This window comes from Alligator sinensis, unplaced genomic scaffold (assembly GCF_000455745.1).
Source record: "Alligator sinensis unplaced genomic scaffold, ASM45574v1 scaffold1308_1, whole genome shotgun sequence".
Taxonomy (NCBI): Eukaryota; Metazoa; Chordata; order Crocodylia; family Alligatoridae; genus Alligator; species Alligator sinensis.
Window position 1 is genome coordinate 650376 of NW_005842416.1, and position 24813 is coordinate 675188.

The following is a 24813-nucleotide window of genomic DNA, read 5'->3' on the forward strand; positions in this document are numbered from 1 at the left end:
TCCTGCTCCAGGACTGGCTTCCACTCTGGTTTTAAAGGACAGAATTTTCACATTTCCGGCAGGTGTTCGGTCCTGAGCATGCCAGATTTGTGAGGTTATACTGTATAAGGCAACTTTTGTACTTTCAGCAACTTTGCTAAGTGGTTAGATGAAAGGCAAAAATAATTGTACCTTGTTTTGACCAAATTGAAAGCAAAAAGTCCACTAGGTTGGTGAAATTGCGTATTTTCCTGTTGAGATGACAGAGGTTAGTGGACTTGGTTGTTGTATTTAACAATATGTATCATTCTTGAACTGAGAATGTTACTGTTTTATAGGAGCCAAGCACTGGAAGCGTTAGTAGCTTTGACGACTACAGTCCATGCCCAAGCACACCCATTGAACATGTTTATCGCAGGCAACATTCCAACTCAAATAATGTAGGAGAGCCTGGAATACACTGGAAACTGATTCCAATTACAGGTAAGATGCACCACTAGTGTTTATGCTGCCCAAAAATGTTAAAAGAATAGTTATCTAAAGGTCTGCATCTTTCATAGATCCTACTTTTGGGTCACTGTATATGCATACCAACACTATTTAGCTGTCTTCTGGTATTTGATTACTATAGATATAGGCTGAATTATAAGACTATAGAGATCAGAGTCTGTTGTTTATAACCATGTAACCTATTAATTTGAGCTTGCTTATCTATAACAGTTTTTAACCTTCATTGGGTTTGACAAATTTATACATTTGGCTTCATTTGTATATATATATGGCCTTCAAATCCTTTGGATTGCTTAAATAAGAATCTTGCAAGATATGCCTTGCTCAGAATAGCACTTGTTACCATGACCTCATTACTTCTAGCTGTGAGACTAAGCAGGTAGGTAGATACAGTTGTGACTGCATAGCTGTTACTGGAACAAGTCATCTTGTTGGAAGAAGAGTCCTTTTTCACAAAATCCAAGTTATCTTACCGGAAGTGCAAGAGTTACAAGGAGAGGTTGAGGGACATGGGACTGTTCAGAAGTCTGGAGAAGAGAAGGCTCGGGGGGACTTGGTGGCAGCCTATAAGTATATAAGGGGGTGCATCAGGATCTGGGAGAACAGTTGTTCACCAGGGCTCCCCAAGGGATAACACCCTCAAACTTCTGGAACACCAATTTAGACTGGATGTAAGGAAAAACTTCTTTACAGTCTGAGTGTCCAGGGTCTGGAATGGACTCCTCCTCTCTCCTCTCCCCCCCTGCCGAGGTGGTGCAAGCACCTACTCTGGACTAATTCAAAAGACGTTTGGATGCATATCTTGCTGGGATCATTTGACCCCAGCAGACTTCCTGCCTATGGCACAGGGGCTGGACTCTATGATCTTTCAAGGTCCCTTCCAGCCCCTAATGTCTATGAAATCTAAGTGCTTCAAACTCTTCATCTTCAATCCTAAGAGCGAAAACATTTTCAGAGAACCTTTTTTTAAGGGACATTCTTGTTCTTCTCTTGATGAGTTGCCAATATGAGGTCCCAGATGAACTTAAGAGCAATGATTTGAAGGGTGCAGAAGGTGGGGTGGAAAAAGTGACATCAAGAGTTACAGTTGCTTCAAAAGCTGTGCACTCAGGCCTTTTCTGAGTAGACTAAGTAGAGTGCATTAACTGCCATACCATGCAAGTGCAATCTATTGTTTCTGGCTTATCAAAGAATTCTGGAGTTGCCTGTAGATGGAGTTGGATTGGTTTTGCTAAAGGGCATTGTCAAACCATTCCACTACCCAGTCTCTTGGGATTTTTTAACTTCTATAAACTTCATAAGCTTTTGAAGGACAGTTGGGATATAACCTTCGTCAGTTTAAGCCCTAGAGGATTTAAGCACCAATATTCATTTGGTACTTTGCCAAATAGAAAAATGGAGACTAAAATATTTTGGTGGACAAAAAAGTGTCTTCTGTTATTGAATGAAACAGATGCTATTTGTGCTGACAGATGAAAACACAATTGTGAAAATAGCAATGACAAAGCATGATTAACTGGCAGCTCAAACTGGATGTTGAAGATTGAATGAGGATTTCAGTTGGCTATAAAAACAGTGAACAATTACCTAGTTGGCTACAACAGCATGTGAACTTTTTATCTGAACCTGGAATTCTGAGAGGGTCTCTTCTTGAATTAAAAAAAAAAAAAGATTAAGAGGTGGTGGTTTTCAGTTAGTAGGCATCACTGGTTTATAAACTCTCTAGGGCCTAACTTAAGTTAGTTAGATCTTACTATATTTATATGTTGATTTAATTCTCTAACAGAGTGATAATTTGAAAGGTGCTATATAAATACCTGAGAAACTCTATAAATGCTAACTGCTGCTCTCCCTCAGGAGGGTCAGGAAGAGTTCAAGAGGATCAGCTTGGAAAACATGGAGATAACCAAACAGGTGAGAAGGATGGCTTTTTTGTCTATGCCACTGCTTCCCAAACTGCTGAAAAGAAGCTTGCATTCTCATCTGGTATTGACTTTTCATCAGGAAACTGAGGGCTGGATCAGTTACCTGCCATTTAGTGAATAGAATTTTTTAATTTCCTGAAGCAAACAAGACAACATTATAGGAAAGCTAAAACTTTAGACTTTTTTGTCACTGACTTGATTATATCAACCCTATCATCCTGAATAATAGCTTTAAGGAGGCTTTCCATATTCCCTCTAGGAATTTAAGACCTTTTAATGAGCATCACTTACAACAGACTTTTGTGCCTCTTATGTAATGGAATTTGGCATCTGATGGTTTGTGTATGTTTTATCTGTGGTGGAGTGGCAGCTGTGGAAGGAAAGTATGGACCCCAAAGAAAGCAGTTTATTCTTCTTGTTTCCTCAGTTTTAGTGAAGAAAGTTAGTGAATCTTGGTTTTAGATAAAATTTAACATTATAGTCTTCTGTATCATGGCACTGAAAAGAAGTACGTTTTTAAAGAAGAAAATTCTTTGCATCTTGGAACTTGATGCTTTTGCACATGCCCAGGAGAGGGGAAAACGTATTATGCAGATTTTCCCTGATTTCAGTTGCGTAATTTAAGTAACTTATGTAGCCAAGTTTTAGGTGATTGTTCATGTCATCATTACTGCATAATCCATCTTCCGCAATAATAAATCTGGATTTCGGTTTTAGCTGGCAACACTCTTGCCTTTATGTTTGTCTAAATCATGTAATATTTTTATTCTTGAATTTTGGGCTGGTCTTTGACTTTCAAAATTTAGTCCAGTTATGGTGTTTGTTTTTGTTTGTTTTTGTCTTACATCTTCCACATGAAGGAGAAGGAGCTGGTAGATCATACTTCTAAAAATGATGGCTTTTGATGCCATTCAGTCTGCATTATTAGACATTAAACATTCTAGGAGGGTTTCCATTGGCACATACTACTTTGAAAATAAACTTGTTAAAAAATATTCTTCCTGTTGGTGATTATTTATTATTGGACCAACTGTGTGGTTAAGGATAGACATGGGGATAGACAAGCTTTGAGATGCAGGCATTCAGAATTTGCTTAAGTCCATCCCAACCATGTAGTTGGCCAATCAAAGGTATCACCCACAGAAATCCTTGCCCCTCGTATATTTCCTGGACCATCACTTTAACTCTTCCTCTTGTATATCTAGTGACATCTGTGAGAGAAAATTACAGAACCTTGTTCTAAACCATCAAGGACAGACGCTTTGTTTTCCTCTTTTTAAAAATTATCTAACTTCCTATTTTTCAGGTACTCTTTGTGTACAAAAAAAAATGTATTTGATCCTTCCTTGGTACTGTAGGGATATGTGTTGGGATTTGATTGTTTGCACACTCTATGCATTGACTTCCCTTTTGCTTGTGCCTCATGTACTTGGGTTCTCATGGGGACCTGTGACCCAAAGGTGTGGATATATGAAAGATGCCACCTTGAGATGACTATGGTTAAATAACATTGCTTTTTTACCTTCATTTTATTAGCATTTGGTTGTGCTTTGAGGTTCAAATTCTGACCCCAAAGCATACCTTTTTGTTTGATCCCTGTATTTATTTGTTTTTGCTACTGTTGGTAAACCAGCTTTTTTTCCAAGCAATGATGGGTTTTGTTGTGTAAAAGAAACTGGTAAATAATTGTTGGGAGTTTTACACCTATAGTGACATAGATCAATATAGATATCTCCCAACAGTTATATAAATAAAAAAATTTCATTAAACTGTTGGGTTTTTTTCTTGTCTGCAAAGTTGTTTTGCAATTTTAGAAAGTTTTGCTCGTCTGAAATAACCTATTGAAGATGAATGGCAAAGGATGCAATGGGGGGTGGGGTTTAAATAAGTGCATTGATAATTCTCTAAAAATACTACTAAATAGATCCTAAAATGGCTGCTATCAATGAATTTGTGCATCGTATTTGTCAGGATAACCTAATTTCATTGTTTAGATATCAAAATTTTGCTATATAATATGTACTGGAGACTGAACAGGATAGAGGGCTATTGGAAAAAGGACTGTTTTTTTTTTTTTTTTTTTTTTTTTTTTTTCAAGGATGTTAACTGATTGGGATAGATTTCTCATTGTGGAAAATGGAACGAGTAATAAATCCTTAAAGATACTATTGTTGATTTAAGTACCTTGTAAGTGTATAACAGTGGTTTTTCAACCAGTTTATACTGAAGGCACCCCTTTAAAAATGCCAGCTCTTAGCTATCATATATATTATCATGGAAAAACAATAGAACAGTTTCTATTGCAAAGATTCAGAAAGTCCACAGTAAGTCGGAATGTTTGTGACACTATGGATTCCTACTAGAAATTTTTGGGTTTATCTTGTGAAGCAGGTGTAGATGCTTGCATACCCAATGGTGCTAATATTGTACATCACCCTTAAAAGGACTTCTTGGCACCCTGGTTGAGAATCATTGGTGTAGAGAGAGATAATACTAACCTAGGGCATTTGTGCACATGCTTGCACCACAGCAGTGGGTGCTTTTAAAAGGGCCCAGTGTTGCGGCACATACATTTGTATAAATGGCGAAATGCACGTTAGCGCTGAGAAAGTGGTGGTGGCGTGCTTTTGAGCTAAACGCATTGAAGGTGTCTTAGTTCAAAAGCGCACTACTGGCATTTTCTCAGCGCTGATGTGCATTTCGCTGTTTATACAAATGCACGTGGTACAGTGCTGGGCATATCAGCTTGCGTGTGGGGCAGGCTCGATTTAATCGAATCTGCTTCAATGTGCCAAATCTCTGGTGTATTGGAGCAGACAAATGTATGTGTATAAATGCCCATATTTCTTGGGTTCATGGAATAAGTAGTTAGGGTGTCATTTTGTGACGACCATTCTGAAAAGAGTGAAATAAGTAACTAAGAACTTTAAAGCCTTTTCCACATAATCGTATACCTTGCACCAGGGGTACTTGGGAAGGCCCCAGGGGGTACGCAGCAGCAGCATGGGTGGTGGGGCTGCCAGCATTTGCTCTGCTTGCGGCACCATGCTGACATGCGCTGCTGGCACTTCCAGTTTTGCTGCCGCTGGCTGTGCGGAAGACCCTTCCCCCAGTCATCAGTTAGCTGCCGGAGGGCCCCCTCCCCTCCCCCACTTGTTGATCCGATACCAGGGGACTCCCCCTCTTCCCCCCACTCATTGACCGGCCACTGTGGGACTCCCTGCTTCTCCGTCGGCTGCTGGGGGTACACTGACCAAAAAAGGTTGAAAATCCCTGCCTTACACTAAATTAAAATGGTTAAAACATCAGGATTGTGAGTTGTGCACACTGACTTTTTTTTAACTGGTATAAATGATTACTCAAGGGGAATAATAGCAACAGAGAACTAGGTCCATAACCTCAAACTAAATGCAAATGGAGCCAACAGAAGTCACCTGCTTAATTCTCTTTAGTGGTCAAGAAACTCTAGGTGTTTGATTTAGCTGAAAGACCATGCTTGGAAGAATCTGAAGATACCCTTCTTCCATCTCTGTCAGCATATTTACAATGATACAAGGCCAACTGTCTAGCTAGAATGGTCTCTTCACACCGCTTCAATGTCAGGAATCATAAATTTAATAGCTGCTCAGCAGAGGATTCCTTTTAGTGTGCAGGATTAGGGTATTTTGCTATGGGTCCTATGGGTCCCATCAGTCGGTCTACACTGGTACCTTTGCCATAGTCCTTAGTCCTTTGTGTAAGCAGTATTATGGGTACATTGCTCCAGTAACCAGATTATATGGCCGTTTTGAAAATGTTTGGCGAGGAGGAGAGTAGGAAGTATGTTAAAAATACCAATTGTTTTCTTTTATTTTTATCTTGTTTATACTTTTTCCTAATTTGCATCATAAACATGTCTCATATTTGGCTTTGTTTACTTTTTTAAAACGTATTTTTACTCTAAAACCAAGAGTCCTTTTGAAAACAGTTTTAATATCTGGGTAGCAATGAGGTTTTGACCAAACGAGCTTTGTACATACAATGTGTGTTTACATGTTGATTGATGTGAAGTAGTTAACACTGGGCAAAAACCGTGCTAATATGCTACTGTGTAGTAGTATTAGGCTACTGCACATTGTCACCAAAAAATTGTGCCAGTGCTACCGTGCAGTTACTAGGCTCCCACAATGTATGAAATTTATATGCCTCTACTTTTAGCTCTGTAACACTCATTTTTTGGTTCTGAGTCAAGATCTGTTCTCTCCCTCCATAATTGCCAATAATGGTTCTGCCTCTTGCTTTAGACTGGGACAGGCGAAATACAGCCCATGGGCTGAATCCAGCCTGCCAAGCACTTTCATCCAGCCTGCTGTGCCCACCAACAAATGCGCTTCACTCCCACCATTGTAGGTGGAAGCACCTGACCTGACCAGCATGCAGCTCCCAGGTGTGCTCCTGCAGCCCCTGGGGACCTGCTCGGCTTCCCCTACCTCCAGGTCACTCTAGGCAGCAGGTGAGGAAGTGGCAAGGACAGGGCTGCAGCTGGGCAGGAGTGTGAAGCATGGGACTTGCAGCAACATGGAGCCTGTGCCCAGGGTGGGCAGCAACAGCCCAGAGCTCAGGTGGGCAGCGTGTGGGTGTGAAGGAGTGTGGGGACTCCCCCACACTTCCTCCATGGCACACAGCACCAGCAGGCAATGATGCTCTTGCCCAGCACAGGTGCTGGTGTGCAACAGGGCGCAGCCTCCATCTGGCCTTCTCCATCACCAGCACTTACTTCATTTGCATGGCATGGGAGGGAATCCCTGCGTGCTGGAGCCAGCTGCTTTCCCTGCTGGGGCTGCATGGCACAGGAGAATGCCCCAATTACCTAACCCTGGGGGGTGAGGAAGGCAGCTGGCTCCAGTGCCTGGGGCTTCCCCCTTCTGCAGGGAATGCTGGCGATAGAGGCAGCCCAGTGGAGGCTGTGCCCCTTACTGCTGTGTGCAGTGGTCAGAGCTGCATCCCACCAGGCATGAGCACCCTGAGTGCCCCTGCCTGCTACTGCTCTTTAATGGAGAGTGCAGGGGGGTCCCCACTTCCCCCCACCCTCCCTCACACCCCACAAATGCCACACCCTACTCCTCACAAATGCCATACCCTACTGAATGCCCCACACACATACATGCGCACACCTACCCCCACAATATACAAGACTAAGAATTCTTTTTGACTTATTATGCAATCATCTCTATATACAGTAACACAAATGACAAAAATATTTTTGTCATAAAATTAAAGTGTGTTATAGTACAGGGGCGGGCAGTTTTTTCAGGCGGAGGGTTGGTTACTGAGTTTTGGCAAGCCGTCAAGGGCTGCATAACAGGCATTCAGGGTCAGATATATATTAATTTTCTAAATTTTTAAGGTGCCCCGCAGGCCGGATAGAATGGCCACATTTTGCCCACCCCTGTTATAGTAGGTGTTTAACTTTTAGTGCATGATTTGGTTTTTTCCCCCTGGTTCTCAGATGGCAACCTCTCTTCTCCCCCCCCCCCCCCCCCCCCGAGTACTTCTGGGGGGCAAGGGGAGGGACTTCTGGTGGTGAAGGTCAGGAGTTAGGGGTGGGACTTCTGGCCCTAAGATGGTGACCTGAGGCGGGGCAACTCTCAAGGGGTGGAGCTACGCATGCAGCCCTCAACAAAACTTGTTAAGCAGCCCTCCACCCAAAATAATTGCCCACCCGTTTTAGACCCTCAGTGACACCCGTGCAAATCCATTGTCTCGCATATCTTGCATAGATGTCAAACAGATTGGCACTTTATATATATTTTTTAAATTGTAAATCTTATTTTGGTGTGCTGTTTGGCTTTTGTTTGAATGGGTTCTACTTGGTACTAAAAGGAGTGTTTACAGCCTTTCATCTTCCAGTCTTGTCCAGTTCATGTGAAGTTGTTCATACAGTAGCGTGTTTACATAACAAAACCTATAGTAGATTTGACAGACACAGTATTGTATATGAATGGTGATTAAATTAAAAGTCTAAAAATTGTGTTGCTTTTGCACTTTGCATTTTCCATGGATAAACAGATCTTCTGTTTACTACTGCTGTTAATTTAGAAATGTCTTGAACAGCCAGATTGGTAGGGTAATGCTAGCAACTGACTCCCTCATGTGCAGACTTTCATAATTTTTATGTATTTACAAAACTGTAAGAGATCATTTGCATGTGCAGACCTTAAAACCCCTCCTGCAGTGTTTTCCAAAATTTTTTTGAGCAATGGATCGCCTCAACACATCTTGCAGGTTACCCTGCACCTTTTTTGAACTGTACAGTGGAACTAAATGCACTTTCTAAAAGTTTGAAGAATTCCATTTAGAAACTAGAGAGGAAGAATATGTCTGAATGATTTTACTGGTTGCTCATCTATTTTCTTCTGCATAAATCATTTGAGGGTTAGGGTATTGTGCAGTGCTCCATCAGATATCTTTATATCCAGCAAAGCTTTTTCTGGTTTTAACCTTTAATGAGAGTTAAGAAAGCCTAAAATGTTATTGTCTTTCCATTCAATTTTTAAGACGGTATAAGCTGTTCGTGTTTCTCTGCTAGCAATACACATTAAGTGCATGGCTGAGTGTTAGGCAGAAGTTGATGCTGTTTTAAAACTTGTTGTAGACTTCAGTTGTGTATTCTTGTTGACTTTTCAGAGATTAGCTTATAATGATTAACTCTTCCTGTATAGGTCTGAAATCACCAGAAGAACAACTGGTGTATTTACCACCAAAGGATGCCTTTCCTAATGACCCCCGGGTAATAAATAGACAGAGAAGTTCTGATTACCAGTTTCCATACTCTCCATTTTCAGACACGCAAAAAGGGACAGCAGAAGATGGACTGTATACAAGGCAAGTGGAGAAACTTGAAGATAAATGTGCGCTAACAGAGCATCCTTTTCCACCTAAGCACTCCATAAGTGGAATTATAGAGACAACATTATTAGAAGAATACAGTCTATTTGCAAGAAAGATTCAGGAAATTTTGCAACAAAAAAATATTGCATATGTTAGTGGAATATCTACGCCAGTCTTTTCAGCCCATGAACGGTTAATGAGACTTTCTGAATATATATGTTTACCAGCTTCAGAAATCCCTGTCCAGGAATATATAGAAAAACTGAGTGAAAAGCTGAACAATGTTGTTGCTTTGTCGTCTTCATTTGGTCAGCATACTCCGCCAGTTAATTCTAGTCCTGAACCAGGAGGTGATGGGGCCACTGATACTGCATCAAATCCTCCAACAGAACAAGCTCCAGCTGTTTCAAGTGACTTTGCCACTGCACTGTTACCAGAGAGACAATGTAACAGTATGGTGGAAGACCCCAATTCTAATGAGCAGCATTCATTATCAAGCTTGGTCTTAGCAAAAGAAAAGGTTCGCGTGAATGCCAAAGTAGAGGATATTTCAACGTCTGATCACAACACTTCCAATGTTGATCCACTGGAACCACCGGCAAAGACTCAAAAGTCTCCAGACAATTTAAACATTTCAGGCCAGCCAGCACTCTCTGACTTTATAAGCCAATTAAAACCTGAAGTGTTCAGCAGCTTGGTCAAAATAATAAAGGATGTTCAGAAAAACACTGTGAAATTTTACATTCATGAAGAAGAGGAAAGTACACTCTGTAAAGAAATAAAGGTAACTTAAGGTTGACGGGGTTTATCTTGTAAATTTTTTTCTACATTTTATGAGTATAAATAGGGTCATTCATAGCAGAATGAATAAGTCTGTCTGGAAATGAATGTTAAATGTGATGTAGATGTATTTGTTGTGCTTTGAAACTAAAGGTTCAGTGACAGGTGAAAGTAGGCCTTCCTGTGCCATGTTCCCATTGAGTTGTCTTGGGGCATACTGGCTTATGTGAAGATTGAATATGAACTTATTCCCAGCTGGAAAGTGAGGCTGGCTATTCCAGAGGATTCCTGTTTCTTGTATTCTTAAAAAGTATTACAGTGGGATTGTGTTGATTTTAACTTTTGTTTTTTCATTTTTTATTTCTGTGGGGTAGGAATACCTTACAAAATTAGGTAATACAGAGAGCCATCCAGAATTGTTCTTGAAAAGAAGAGCTGATTTAGATAAACTTCTGATAATTATTCAAAATGAAGATATTGCCAGCCTCATTCATAAGGTATATTACAAAAAGTAAAAACTTGGTACCATTGACTGTAACAGATAAACATAGTGGGTTTATTCAATTTGAGCTCGTCTACTGTCATATTTCAGTGATGCATCTCACTAGCACCCTTTGTAAAAGTGGGTTACGCATGTCTTGATTTATCCAGTCTTTTAACTCTTACTTGCACTACATGCAATAACTACACAGTTCTACGGTTTTTCCCCCTCCCCCCTGCCACCTCCAGTCTCTTATTCAAGGTTGAATCCTGTGGTTGGCCCAAAAGGGATTGACTACTTTAAGTACCAAATGAATTTTATGAATTTAGGAATAACTTTTAACTTGTACTTACATTTTTTTATTAACTAAGTTAATAAGTATCACCAAGTTAGATTTCTTAATTTCATAGGCTTCTGTTCTTAATGAATAGCTATGTCAAATTTCCCTCCAATTCACTGAAATGTTCAGAATTGTATGTTAGAAGGGTTTAAGGGAGTAATGGTGATAATTTCCTGTTGTTCTTCGAAACTGAAAAGGTTTTTTCTTCTTGCTGACAGTTGTTCTTCAAGAGAGAATTCCATGTAGACCTGCGTTTTCAAAATGGCTGTAATCTCCTGTTCTTTTTACTGCAGTCACATGGGCAGTTTGAGAGGGCTTCTCCCTCCCATTAGGTCACAGACAGACATACAAAAAAATAGATGAACTTAACTCATTATTTTTAGTGAGATTAACAGTCACTTTGTCAAAGGATGTGTCAGCTGAAGACAGCTCTAGTCTTAGCCCTGTTGCAAAGAAAGGACAACATTTTGCAAAAGGACAGCCATTTTGCAGAAGTACCTTAGACTTTTGCATAAATTTCTCTTAACAGAGGACCCTTCTTTCATGGAAAATGGCCAATGCTTGAAATTAATCCAAAATATTTTATTTAAATGTTAGTCTGTTGAATGCATCTAGTCCAACAGTGTGGTTAAAAGGGTACCTGGAGGTATGTAAGGGTAGAAAGTATGTGTGAAGAGATGCAGGAGGCAAGGAGAATTCTGGGGTAGCAGTTGGAGGAATATAGTGGCAAGTACAGTTTTACTGCTAGTACTGTGCCAGAGTGGCATGAAGTAGCTAGTGTGTTCCTATGTATCAGGCCATAAACTTTCATTTAAAGTTAAGAGTGATGCTTTATATTAAATTAAAAGCTTCCCATAATAAAATGTATCTCCTGGGTTTTTACTTTTGTTTCTACAAGATATTTTTCATTTATAAAGTTGCCTTATATAAACTATTAAAACAGACAAGGTTGTGAGATTTCTGATTAAAATATGTTAATAGGAATATTTTAATTTTCCAAGCAGACAGATTTATAAATCCAGGAAATTCAAAATTAGGGTAAAAGTAATACAGATTACAATAGAAATACAAATTCAGTATAGCTAAGCCTCCCTAAACTGCTATACTGATGCAGTGGGTTGTCGGAAGGAAGAGGAAAAAATGCAGCTTTGCCTTCTTTAAAATTACTTTCTTCTAATCTGCAACCAGGAACACTGTAATGTCTTAATTATGTAGTTATTTCATGGTATTGCTATAGAACTCTGTTTAGGCTCCTTGGGGACCCTATCAACTTTAATTCCATTTTCATTTGGCTTCTTTTGGCTGGAAATATAGATGCGAGAGGATTTACTAGTCTTATTTATACTCGGACATGGTGGGAACCAGCACATGCTTTCTCAGCAGCTTTGTCAAGGCGTGTCCCTTTATACTTGTATATCTTGATGCTATGCTGTCCTTTGTTTTCTTCTGTTGTGCACTGGGCCTGGATGAAGTGAGCTGTTGGCACTTCAACTATGGTGATTACTGTAAAGGTTTTTATCGGACAGTAATGAGCGTTTAGCAGAAAATTAACCCGTTATTTCCAATTTCCCTACCTCCATTATGTCTCTTTTTACTGTAAGTGAGCAAAACCCACTTCCATGGAAGAGTTAAGTGACTTGCTTACCAAAAAAAAAAAAAGTCCGTCTTAAACTGTAGACTGGTGTTATGCTAGGAATTGGGAAAGTAAACTTGCTAATCCTGAATTTGTACTGTCATGTAAAACAGTCGTCCACTTTTCCCTTACTGGTGCATCTCTAATTCTGACTGTTTCTTTTTTTAAACAGATTCCTGGTTTGGTAACTTTGAAGAGGCTGTCATGTGTCAGTTTTGCTGGGGTTGATAGCTTGGATGATGTGAAAAACCATACTTACAATGAATTGTTTGTGTCTGGTGGTTTTATTGTATCAGATGAATCTGTTCTTAATCCAGAGTCTCTCACCGTTGGTAAGTTTTAAAGGAAGTCATGAATTTTAAAGAAATATGAAGCCTAATCTTTGTTTCTTAAATAACTTTCACATAATATTCTATCTGGGAAAGGTGTCATATTGACAAGACATGAGAATAATGTCCTAGCAGGAGAATGGCACTGCAAGCTGATGGCAGTTACACAGCACACTTGTTTGGAAACAGTCACTTCAGTCTGTCAGCCACCTCTTAAGCCCTTTTCCAGAGATAATGATCCACCAATTTATAAATAAGTTACCAATTAAAGTATTTGGTCCAATCTTTTTTTTTCCAAACAGTTAGATTGCTCAGCTACCTAAAAAATTAAGGTTCTTTATATGACGACTGATCCTAAGAAGACATCAGTCAGTCTTATAAAATTTTTTAACCATAACTTTTTAAGATGGCATAATTCTTACTCCCCTCAAAGTTTTGATGTTAGTTTTTAATAGATCTTTTTTAATAATATAGATCACCTACAACCAAATTCTGCTGTTAGTAGGGAGACAAACCTCAGGATAGGCTCAGTTTGGTGTGTAATGTTTGACTAACCTGTTAGGATACAAAAATGAGATTAAGCATGACCTTAGTACTTTTAAGAACTAATGTTTAGAGATGCCTGTAATTGAAGAAAAATAGTAAGTATTTTATAGCAATTTAAAATGTCTTTAAAACTGTTTACAAGAAAATGTTTTTGATTGTTTCCAAAACAGATAAACTTGAACATTTCCTAAAATTCCTTGAAGATCTCAATACCCCAGATGGGAAATGGCAGTGGAAAGTTCACTGTAAAATACAAAAAAAACTTAAGGAGCTTGGGAGGTAAGTAGCCCTCCTCTGAGTGCTAAGTGATGTAACTTAAAATAGTGTTCACAAACCAAGTAACCTAATGAAATATCCTACATGATATGGAACTTGTAAATTGTTTCTTGACCTAAATGCAAATATCAGATCCTCTTTTAAAATGGAATGGATTCATTTTTTTCAGAATGAATACTAATGCCCTGGAACTGCTGAGATTTCTGAATATTTATCAAAAGAAACACCTGGTTGAGATTCTGTCCTATCATAATTGTGACTCCCAAACTCGAAATGCTCCAGAACTAGACTGTCTCATCAGGCTTCAGGCTCAGAATATTCAGCAAAGACATGTCGTCTTCTTAACAGGTAAAAGTAGAAATTGTGACTTTCTTTCTGCTTCCTACCTCCCCACCCCACTGGAGATCAGCGTTACATGTTCCTCCTTTCTGCTTTTGTGATTTAGAAAAGAATGTCAAAACATTTTCCAGTTATGCTGATAACGGAATAGTAGTTGCTACAGTTGATGACTTCATGCAAAACTTTAGAAGTCTTGTTGGGTACCACAATTCAATTACTGAAGAAAACAGCCTTCCTCCACCACCTGGTGTTCACGAAAGACAATCAGGTAATTTTCAGCACATTTTACACTCTCTAAGAGCTCATTAAAAACATAGGGTGAGATCCTTGAGTAGAGTGTGATTCTATTCTTAGTAAATAAACACTGTAGATTATGAGGAAACCCCAACTCTCAAGCTGTTTCTTTCTTGAGCACTAGTAAAAAGCGGCTGGGATGGAGTGCTATAAGGTATTGTGAGTATAGAATTATAGGCTAATACAGATCCATGATAAAAAAGAATATTATACAAGCCAAAATGACATACTCTGCTATTCTGAAGGAAGAATGAGCTTAATGACAGACTGGGAAACAATAGCCAAATAAACTTGGGTGTCAGTAACTGTACTCTGTAACTGTCTTATCAAATACTGACCTACTGTATAACTTTAGATGCTGTTTTGACATTAACCCCTTTGGAGCTGGGAGTTGGGATTTCCCAATGCTAAGCATGAACGCAATGTGCAGAAGCTTTTAGCATCGGCGTATCTGGACACTCATGCAAAGGGTTAAGTATGTGTGTTGAGTGACAAGAGTGACAGAAGACCAAGCCTTAAGTGATATTGGACTGACAGACCTGAAACGTAACACTCTGTGAGTAGTGTATAGCTTCTTTTAAGAAAATATGTTTCAATAGAATAGGACTTTTTTTTTTTTTTTCAATGTAGCTCTTGTAGAGAGTGATGAAAAGGATGAGGAGGACATGTCTTTGGATTCAGGGGATGAAACATCACAAATAGAAATCTGCAGCGATGCCTCTAAGTATGATTCACATTCAGAAGCTCTGCATGCAGAGGTCAGGTGCCCACATGGAACAGATACAAAAAAACCCTCTCTAACTGATGAGCAGCTACCTTCTGAAGGACAAACTGGTTTGGTGGAAAAGACTTCTAAAACTGATTTGGATGACATGCAGCCAATTACTCCAGTTTCTACAACGTGCTTGACAGAAGGAGAAAAAAACAGTTCAGTAGAACAAGTTCCTTTCAACAATTTTCAAGTTTACAGTAGACAGTTAAGCATGTCCCATCAATTCAGTCATTTTAATGTTCTCACTCATCAGACTTTTCTGGGAACGACATACCCAATTTCCACAAGTCAAAACCAAGAAGGTGGGAATTATTTTCTTTCTGCTTACAGTCAGAGCATGGATACAGACAAGACTTCATCTCCTAGCAATTGGGATGTAAATTGTGATTCTTCCAGGCCATATTCAAAATAGAAATAAACACAACTAAAACTTTTTTATAGGTTGTTGTGGACTCTTTTCTGTTTCTTAAAAAAAAAAAAAAAAAAGTGAATTAACAATTTCTATTTTATTCTCTGAACAAAATGTTCTTGTACTCTATCTCAAATGTTTTCCCGTCTTATTTAAATGATGGCCTGTACCAATTAAAGCATCTGAAATTTGAAATAAATATATATATATTTTTAACATTTATTGTACTTGAATTATCTTGTTTGTTGGCACTTTTAAGTTTTTTTACATTTGTATTGACCTGTACTTGGACTTCAGTTTGAAGTCTGTTTTAATGTAAAACTGAATGTTTGCCTAAAGTATGTGAAACAGCAAGGCTTCATTTTTTTTAAGTAAACTGTAATACACTCTTCAAGCCACTCTTCTTTTCATGAAGATCAAAACTGTTATGTATTTATTTGACATCTGACACAAATTTTGTACAAATGTTTTTACATAGCTATAAGGCAGTTTAGTTATTTTAATGACAATATACTGGATTTTTGGCAAAATACCTCAATTAGAGTAACCAATGGTGCAGTTCCATTTTGAGAAATAAACTCTTCATGCACAAGGGATTTGATAGAAAGTTGCTTTTTTGTGTTATACTGTTTTCAAACTGGGAAGTTGATGCTGCAAAATATATTTCAGTAACACTAATTGTGTGTGCATCTAACTTAATATTTAGAATCCTGGCTTATCACAGCTGCATCAAGAATTTAAACTGTGTATCTTTCACTAGCATTTATTTAAGGCTTTCAGACTGCGTAGTCATTTCTCTGATACAGTATAATGTTGCCTATTGGGGGGTGGCTGTACAGCAACTGGGACAAACTGTTTGAAAAACAAAATGTGATTTGAAAAAAATGGCAAAAACTAATGAGGCACATGCCAACAGCAGCAGATAAAAGAGAAAAATAAATTTAACGTAACATTCAAGCAAGTTGTTTTCTTCTTTTTAGGTGCCCATTTTTTAAATTTAACTGAAAAAAAGGACTCCTTTTACTATAAAACATTTTTTGCAATAAATATTAAGAGTATAAAACTGTTTTAATTAAATTAGGATGGAAATAAGCCACTAGGTGGGGCAACTATTAATGTACTAGTCTTCTTGCCAAGAAAAAGTAGACAGTGAGTTTGATACTCTCAACAGGTCTACCAAAGATTGCATTCATGTGTGAGTGCATGCAATTCCCACCTGTATAATTAGATGATTTTTTTTAAGCATACATTAATTCATTTTAGAATTCAACCCACCTACAAGAACACAGTCTCTCGCAAGGTAAACCTCATTGTTGAGGTATGTACAAAATACTGCCCCCGTGCTGGAATTCTGAAAAAAATGATGGGCACTACACTAGCATGAATTTAGGGATATGTCCCCCCCCGGGGTGGACAGAAAAGCTGTTTCCCTTGAACAGATTATTGAAAGTGAAATTCAGCAGATTTAAAGGCAAAATCTAAAATCAATTTGCAGTCCTATTTGGCTGATTCAGCTGGGTAGCTGCAAATCCAAAAACAAAACAAAAGGGAACTAAGCAAGGACTCTGCTAAGAATGGGACCTAACTCAGCTGTGCTAAGTTGCTTTTGAAAGGGCTTATTTGAAAAAGTAAGCACTGCCTTGCAGCTTCAGAACTACGTTTTGGTTTCTGGAGCTGGATTACTCAATAAAACAAGCTGTAAAGCAGCACTGAGAGTGAAGTAAAGAATTATACTTACACCATTCAAAAATGTTTTAAATATTTTTATTTCTGTATGCCAACAATACCTAGTTAAATTTAAAATGCCTACAAAAAGGTCATGTACAGTACTGCTTTTTCTACTAAATGATCATATAACTTCAGCCGTAGCATGAAGACGACTCTAAACAAAAAGAAATTATTTACGTTAGATTCAAGTATGTGAAAACTGAACAAAAAGCTCCCATACCCTGTCAGACTTCATGTAAGGTGCTAGACCTTATCTACAAAGGATCTAGCTGCAGTTCATAATTTAAGAAGTGTAAAGTGCTGTGTCTCACTTCTTAAAAATGAAAGTGTCTTTATGTGCTTCCTTGTACCTTTTTAAAATGGCGACAGAAAGCTTTCTTCTTGAGTTATGGCTGGAATCAGACGAGTCTCCAGCTCCTTCTGCTTCTGTAGAAGTCCCTGAAAGAATGTATATATACACTTGAGTGCCCTTCTCCCTCTACAAGTGGTGACTGATCACCTATCATATTCCTTTAAAAAACAGCTGTTCTAAACCAGTTTAAAAAAACAAAACACAAACATTCCTGCCTTTCAGAATGGGGACTTTTACAAGAAAAGATTTCCTTTTTCTCATTTTGCCACTCTTAACGTATTCACTGTCTGTCCTGTGCACTGAACTGGAGCGGGGGTATACATAATTATGTATGGAAAGGTCCGCTTATTCTAACAGAAGTGTTTGTAGTATGCAATTTAGGATTTATAGTAAAATAAACCTGAATACTTCAAACAAAATTCTGTGTCCATCATTTTGAAGTTGAAACCTAGAGATGCAGGCCATATGATCAACCTATACTTTCAGCTGAAAGATTTCTAAGTTATTCTCTGCTGGTACCATGTATGCATTAGAAAACTAGGAATAAAGAATTCTGCAACATATCCTGGCTGAGGAAGAGAGTAATGTCCAATAGCTGTGCTGCGCAGCCAGTTTTAACTCCACTGCTTTTCAAAAAAATGATGTAAATGGAGGAGGCTTGCCTCCCTATACAAGTAGCAACATAAATAAATAGATGAGAGATTTTAACCCATGTAGGTCTTTTAATGGTTACGCCTCTACTCTGGCCTCCAGGACAAAGGCTGTGCAGGGTAGCATATGCAGTCTTATTTAAAAGCTGCTTTGCTGACAGAAGCTTAGAGCTGAGCTCAGCACAGGAGTGGAATGTATTAAACAGCTAAGGTCTTTTGTACTTCAGCAGTCAGTTCTAGCTGTGGAATAGCCCAAAGGCAGAGCTGCCAAACACTGCAGTGTCTGGTCATGCCTGAACCTTGTAGGCAAGTTACACCAACCCCAGAAAGACCTCAAGTTCTGAGAAACAAAAGGCATCTTGGAGAGGTTTAAACCCAACAACAACCCTCCTCTTCCTCCTCATCTTCATAGCTGGGCTCTGCTTTCTGTGCTGTAACTTGCATGAGACAAGCAATGGCCATAGCAAAAGAGACCTGTAGCAACCAATTAAATGTGCTGACAGCATCCAAGTAGTTGACCTGAAGAGAGGGCTCCAAAAGCTTTAAACATGTTCTTTGCTGAAACAAAAGCCTCACAAAAACAATATTCTTTCAGATTGTAGTCACTGACAACAGCTCTTTAAAAACACTTAACACAAGCTCTTCAGTAAACTCAGCAAGGAAGAAAATCAGGATATGTTGGAACAAAAGAAGCCTTCAGTCACCTACTATAAATAGCAGTTTAGCACTGCAAGTTCTTGGCTGTCTCTACAATCTTCATCCATTCCCATCTTTAATCAACAAACTGAGCACCACTTTGCAAAACAGTCTACAATTTAAAACTCAGGGATGCTTGGCAAGTGTTTCATTCAGTTGAGAAAGGACCCCATGTGCCTATTTGGGGCGGGAAGATTTAACATATCCAGCTATGTGGAAAGTTAATGATAAACCCCGTGTCTTCCCCTACAGGACATACTACATTTCTCAGCCAGGCACTCATATTTATAGTTATCTACTTGTGATTATCTTAGAATGGGATGAGAAGGAGCACTTCCACCCTTGCCTAAATAGGAACACTGTACCAAATATGTACATGCAGGAGTACATCTCCACAGAAACGAGATTACAGGCTATATTTACTATTTGTAGTTACTTTGAAACATAGTCTGCCCTCGGTTCTTATGCTTGGAGAGGGACGTGGAACTGGTTTTAAAAAAGGCAGTGTCATCTTGTAGCTGCCTTAAAAAAAGACAGACTGCTTGTAGCTATTGTAAATCCTTGTTGTCTTAAACAGCACTATGTTAGTGTATAGTTTCATTAAGACATTAACACAAGCAGCTTCCAAGAGCAGAGGTCTACTTGTAAAGCTACCATCTAGTGCTTTACTGGGATGGATGAATTTTTTTATAGTAGAATACCATTAAATGCAACCTGAAAATAACTTGCCAGTAGATGAGGAAAAAGATAACTACCGTTCCTTTCTTTTTTTGTGTCCTTGTGACAAGATATTTAGTAGAACTCACAGATTTGTTGGAATTTGACAGTGTTGCACTGTGAGCAATTCTGCTATGGCCTCAAACTTGTGACCTCTCAGCTGTCAACCATGCACCTTAATACTCCAAAACTCTATTTCTGGCCAGGTAGCATCTAGAAAACTGGCCTTTTCAAACAGTAGAGCTAAGAACTGGGATGGCGCAAGTACTAATGGGAAGGAAGCAAAAGGCTAGGTTTTGTTTTTTTCAAAGACTACCTTTAAATAGTTTAAGTTCTGAAGTAGTAAGGCCATGTACATGTGCGCGTGCACCCACATACTGTAGGGAATGTAAGATGAATAGTAAAGGCAGTCTGGTTTCTTAATACAGCTGTGAAAACATTTAATGGACTGTTTTGGGTCAGTGGCTGAACCAACCTCTTCCTTCTCCATTCCCAAATCAAGAGTTTGACTCCAAGTGAACTATAAAAATAACATTTTTATCAGTGAAACAAAATAACTGAAAAAAATCATAACACTTATTTCAGGGCTAATAAATCTCTCTTTTTTTGGGAGGGTTCTTTAATTTTATTTTTAAAACGCAGGTCAATTTAAAACTAAATATACCTTAGCAAAGCAAAAACTCAAGCTAGCTTTGGATATGTCAAAACAGTGTCTGACATTTCTTTTAAATCTCCACCATTGAAAAAAAACCCAACAATTTGCCAGATTTAGTAAGTTTTGTCTCCTCCTCACACAGCTGAATTCCTGAATTTACTTTTTTTGGGGGGAAAACTACAACTAAGCAGACATCTGTCCTGGTTCTTTACTGTTTGTTGGTTGCACTATAAATAAGCTCAGGAAATAAATACACAAAAGAGGAACAAGTGATACATTGTTTTCTTTTTCCAGTTTGACTAACAGACTTTCTAGGAGGTGTAGTTAGTCCAAGCTTCCCCCCCACCCCTTCATTTAATAATTTAAAGTGTGACAGACAAGCCAACTTGCAGGGAAAGAACATGTGAGCTAGGTAGGTATTTTAATAGCAATCTTTCAAATGCACATTGATATATTTTTTACTTTTCTGCTGCCCCATCTGTTCCTCCAACCCTTCACCCACTCAAATACCATGTTATTTAGCAGGGAAGCGTTAGAAGTCAGCAGTCAAACCTGTTTTCTCAATTTGCTTTGAACCACATTCTGCTATTATCTAATTGTTAACAGGTAAAGTAACAAATTTCTATCTTACTATCTAGATGTATGGCAATGTCTTACTCTGTGCAGCTTTTTGCCCTATCCACAGGAATGTGTTAAGTACACAGTCTAGCAATTAATGCCTTCCTTTTGTGCAGTGTGTGTTACCTTCATTATGCTTACAGACTTTTCACTAAAATAAACTCAGTATAGTAAAAACTCTGTTAATCAAATATGCCAGTTATCTGAGAGTTATACTTAGCCATAGTTGCAGGATGGGCAAGATATTCAGCGGTAAAGTCATGATACAGCACGAGCACAACGCGATCACAACGGCGGATATTTACAATTGAGACTTGCTAGCGACACCGCTCGGCAGCATCCTGAAGCCTCCCTAAACAACAGATCTATGAGAAGCACACGGCAAGATGCCTCATGGCAAGATGTATTGCCGCCTATGACAGATGCCGGTTAATAGAGCATTCCGGATGGTATGGTAAAGTACCGGATAACACAGCTTTTACTGTACAGTAAAAATGTTTTCACTAAATGTTTCTGTGGAGATATGTCATTACTGTGGCTTTCCTAGAAATAATGGAGCAACTAGCAAATGCGTGTACGCTTCTGTCATACACGCACACACATATTGTTTGGCTCAATAGCTACTAATTTTTACGGATAAATCTGGGTTTCTTTACCATTTTAATTGAATTACATTCCCAAAACAAAATTATGTCCTGTTAAGGAAACCCTAGCTTAAGGAAGATGTTTATAATCGTCCGTAAATCAAATCCACGGGCAATTTCTGTAGCTCGCCAGTACTGTTAACTCTTCTGCACTAAGTAGATAATTCTGCACTGACAAGGTCACCCACCAGTGATGGAAAGGCCATCGTATCAAGGAATGGTTCTGATGTGCTGAGAAAAAATAATTCACATTTTTGCTTTCTGTGGAATTATCTTTCCCACAGACATGCCATCTTCATCTGTGTTCAGGGATATTAATTAACCATATGAAGGTAAGTTTTCTTAGATACTGAGTTGCCTGATAGCTAGGCAAGGAAAGGAGCTGAAGGTGAATGTACAGGAAAAAGGTAAGGTCAAAAAGGTAAAATGGAAGAGAAGTGCATAGAAAGGACAGAATTGAGAACAGTGAGAGAGAATAGGGACATGTCTGAAACATTAATCCCTATGAAATCATACTACTTTAAAATGCTCTTTCTAAATTCAGCTCATATCCTACCTGGCGTAATTCTGACAGTCCTTTGAGGATTGCCTGTTGCCGGTCTTTGTTTTTCACAACTTCAGGATTAAGAAGTGGATCTCTCACATGATCAGAGCTAAAAATCTGTCGTGGTGTATGGTAAGAATCTAAATGTAATCATAAGTTAATATATTAAGCATAATATAAATAATGTACTGATGTTTTTCCTTGAGTAAACTCTATAGTTTGTAAAAATACATTTTCTTTCGTTGTCAGTTTTTTCACCTCTAAAATTATTTTGTAAGTCAAATCATGTATAGGTTCCTGAAATAACCAATATAGTATTACGGGTGTTTTGTCAAAGAATATTGCTTGTAAAAAGTGACAAAAAGCTAACTTTGTTATTTCCTTTTTTGTTTTCATAGCTGATCAAGCTTTTTGTATAATGCTTTGCTGTAACAAAGTTACTTCAACGAAGGCTTTTATAAGAACAAATGTCAGACTTCAGTGCACTGTTATAGCAGCTAATCACAAGAGGCTGCTTACAGACACAAAAAAACCTAACAAACTGCATTTCACTTTAAACTTGGTGCACCCCCGCGCTAAGCCCAGCGCATGCCCAGAAGAGGCACTGTTTTAATTGAACTGAGCTCGCCCAATGTCTGTGTAGATCAAATTGACTGAATCAGCTTTAGATAAAAAGTGCCAAAAAGCCCTACTGAAGAGCACGATCTATGCAGACTGTAGAGCTGGGTCGAGCTAATGTGCTGCTGCTTCTGGTAAAGTGTTTTCGGGTTTTTTCATGTCTGTCAGCAGCCAGAATTCCTAAACTAAATCATGATGGTGTTTCCTCTCTCAAGAACGTAAAAATTGCCATTTACTTCATCAGACAATAGGTCTATCTTCTCCAGTATCTTGGGTCACATGAGGGCACAGGGTGGATGCTGAAATGGAGAGCAAACAGGGTATGTTTTTCCCTCACACTTCCTCTCTCTCTCTTGCAGCTCCCAGCATTTAAGATCTAGCAAAGTTCTAATTCACAGGCTGTACCCCTAACTCTCCTGCTCAATAGCTACTGATGCCCTTTTCCTCCAAGAATCTCTCCAATCCCTTTTTGAATCTAGCTAAACTGTCAGCTTCCACAACATCTGGTGGCGATGAGTTCCACACAAATTACATGCTGGGCACCTCTACATGAGACATTTACTGTTCAGTTGCCTAATTAACTGAGCAATAAACGTCTCTGCATCTACATGTGTGTGCATTAGGGCACATGAAACTAATAAACTCTGCAGAAGGGTAGTAGTTATAAATACAAGTATAGTCGGACCCCGAGTTATGCAGGGGATACGTTCCTGAAAAACACGGTGTAAGTTGAAACCGTGTAATTTGAGGTCAATGGAAAACGGGGATAGGGACCTGGGACCAAGATTTGATAACATTATTTCATAATAAAAGGATATTTAAACACAAAATAACAGAATTAATAGCCTTATTAAAATCTTTACTCCCGGCTATGTGCTCATACAGAGGCAAAGCTTTAGCCCTAATTGCCCATTGACAACTGCTCCTTTTGTATTGGTCATTTCATTGATCCAAAGATTAAGGAGTTTCTCAACCTTATCTAAATGAGGAATTCTAGTCACCAACGACGCAAATTCACAGGGGTTGTCATTTTCACACAGTCTCTAATTTTTTGCTCACTTTTTTTAATGGCACACATAATCAATTCACTTAAACTGTATTGGCGAACAATCGAAGCAGCACTATTGCCTTCTCTTAATTTATCAAGGATTTCTGTTTTCTGAGCCAGGAGATAGACTTGCATGCTCTTTTGGGCACAACATCAAAGGCTTTCTTTGACGTCGTTTTCACAAATATTCAGGGGTTAACCTAATCAAAAATGATGGTCAATCTTGGAGGAGACAAGTGATGCTAACGCTATGTAAGCAGACTCCAAACTAACAACCGCTCTACCACAAGCAGTGTAAACGTGAAGCAGGGTATCGTGTAAGTTGAAACATGGTCACGTTATATAAAGTGTGTATATGTGAATATATGTATATATGTGTAACTCGAAACGGTGTAACTGGAGGTCTGACTGTAAATGCAAATACTACCCTGTTGCAAAGTTTTTTTCATGTGTAGCAGTGCACATGTAGACACTGACTGGTTGGCTGGGGCACAAGGATGCTTCAGTGTGGGGGCTGCCTGCTGGCCTGGCCCATGCTGAAGCACCCTTGTGCCCCAGCTAGCCCCTCTGCAGCACACTGAGCCCAGTCTAAGCAGCCTCGGGCTGGCAGGCTGACCTCCTGGGCCCCCTGCCAGCCAAGGCTGCTGTGACCCGGTTCGATGTACTGCGGCCTGGGTGCACATGTAAACTGTGCCTGGGAGCTTCCCAGGAGCAATGAACTGCAGAGCATCTACATGTGTGTGGAGCAGTTTATTGCTGCACATTAATGGCATGTAGTTTTAAACTTACTACCTCCTAGTTTCATTTTATGACTATTGAAATTAAACTAGTTTTATTAAAAGTGAAACTCCTGTCTTATAAAATGCACATTTCAGTACCATTAAACTGTCGATACTGTGGATCATGTGTTGAAGGTCTAGTCATTGGTGCATCTGGATCAAGGTAATATACTTCATTTGTTCGAACATAAGGAATAAAATGAGAAGAAGGAGGCCTTTCAGGTTCAGTAACTGGAGATGATTTCCTCTGTTGCATATCTGCATTGGTATTTTTCTCTCTT

The 24813-nt window shown here is 38.9% G+C and overlaps 2 protein-coding genes across 2 annotated transcripts in view; one reads left to right on the plus strand and one right to left on the minus strand.

Moving 5' to 3' along the window:
- Positions 1-16075, plus strand: part of FAM208A (family with sequence similarity 208 member A) — a 50767-nt gene extending 34692 nt beyond the window's left edge. Inside the window, exons 16-24 of the mRNA XM_014522932.2 lie at positions 318-462; positions 2347-2403; positions 9239-10068; positions 10439-10561; positions 12691-12850; positions 13564-13672; positions 13839-14017; positions 14115-14276; positions 14933-16075. Of these exons, the coding sequence (XP_014378418.1) occupies positions 318-462; positions 2347-2403; positions 9239-10068; positions 10439-10561; positions 12691-12850; positions 13564-13672; positions 13839-14017; positions 14115-14276; positions 14933-15486 (2319 nt within the window). The 3' untranslated portion in view covers positions 15487-16075. The remainder of the gene's footprint in view (positions 1-317; positions 463-2346; positions 2404-9238; positions 10069-10438; positions 10562-12690; positions 12851-13563; positions 13673-13838; positions 14018-14114; positions 14277-14932) is intronic.
- The window catches only part of CCDC66 (coiled-coil domain containing 66), a 45378-nt gene continuing 36109 nt past the window's right edge, over positions 15545-24813 (minus strand). Inside the window, 3 exon segments of the mRNA XM_025211604.1 lie at positions 15545-17649; positions 22100-22227; positions 24632-24813. Of these exon segments, the coding sequence (XP_025067389.1) occupies positions 17566-17649; positions 22100-22227; positions 24632-24813 (394 nt within the window). The 3' untranslated portion in view covers positions 15545-17565.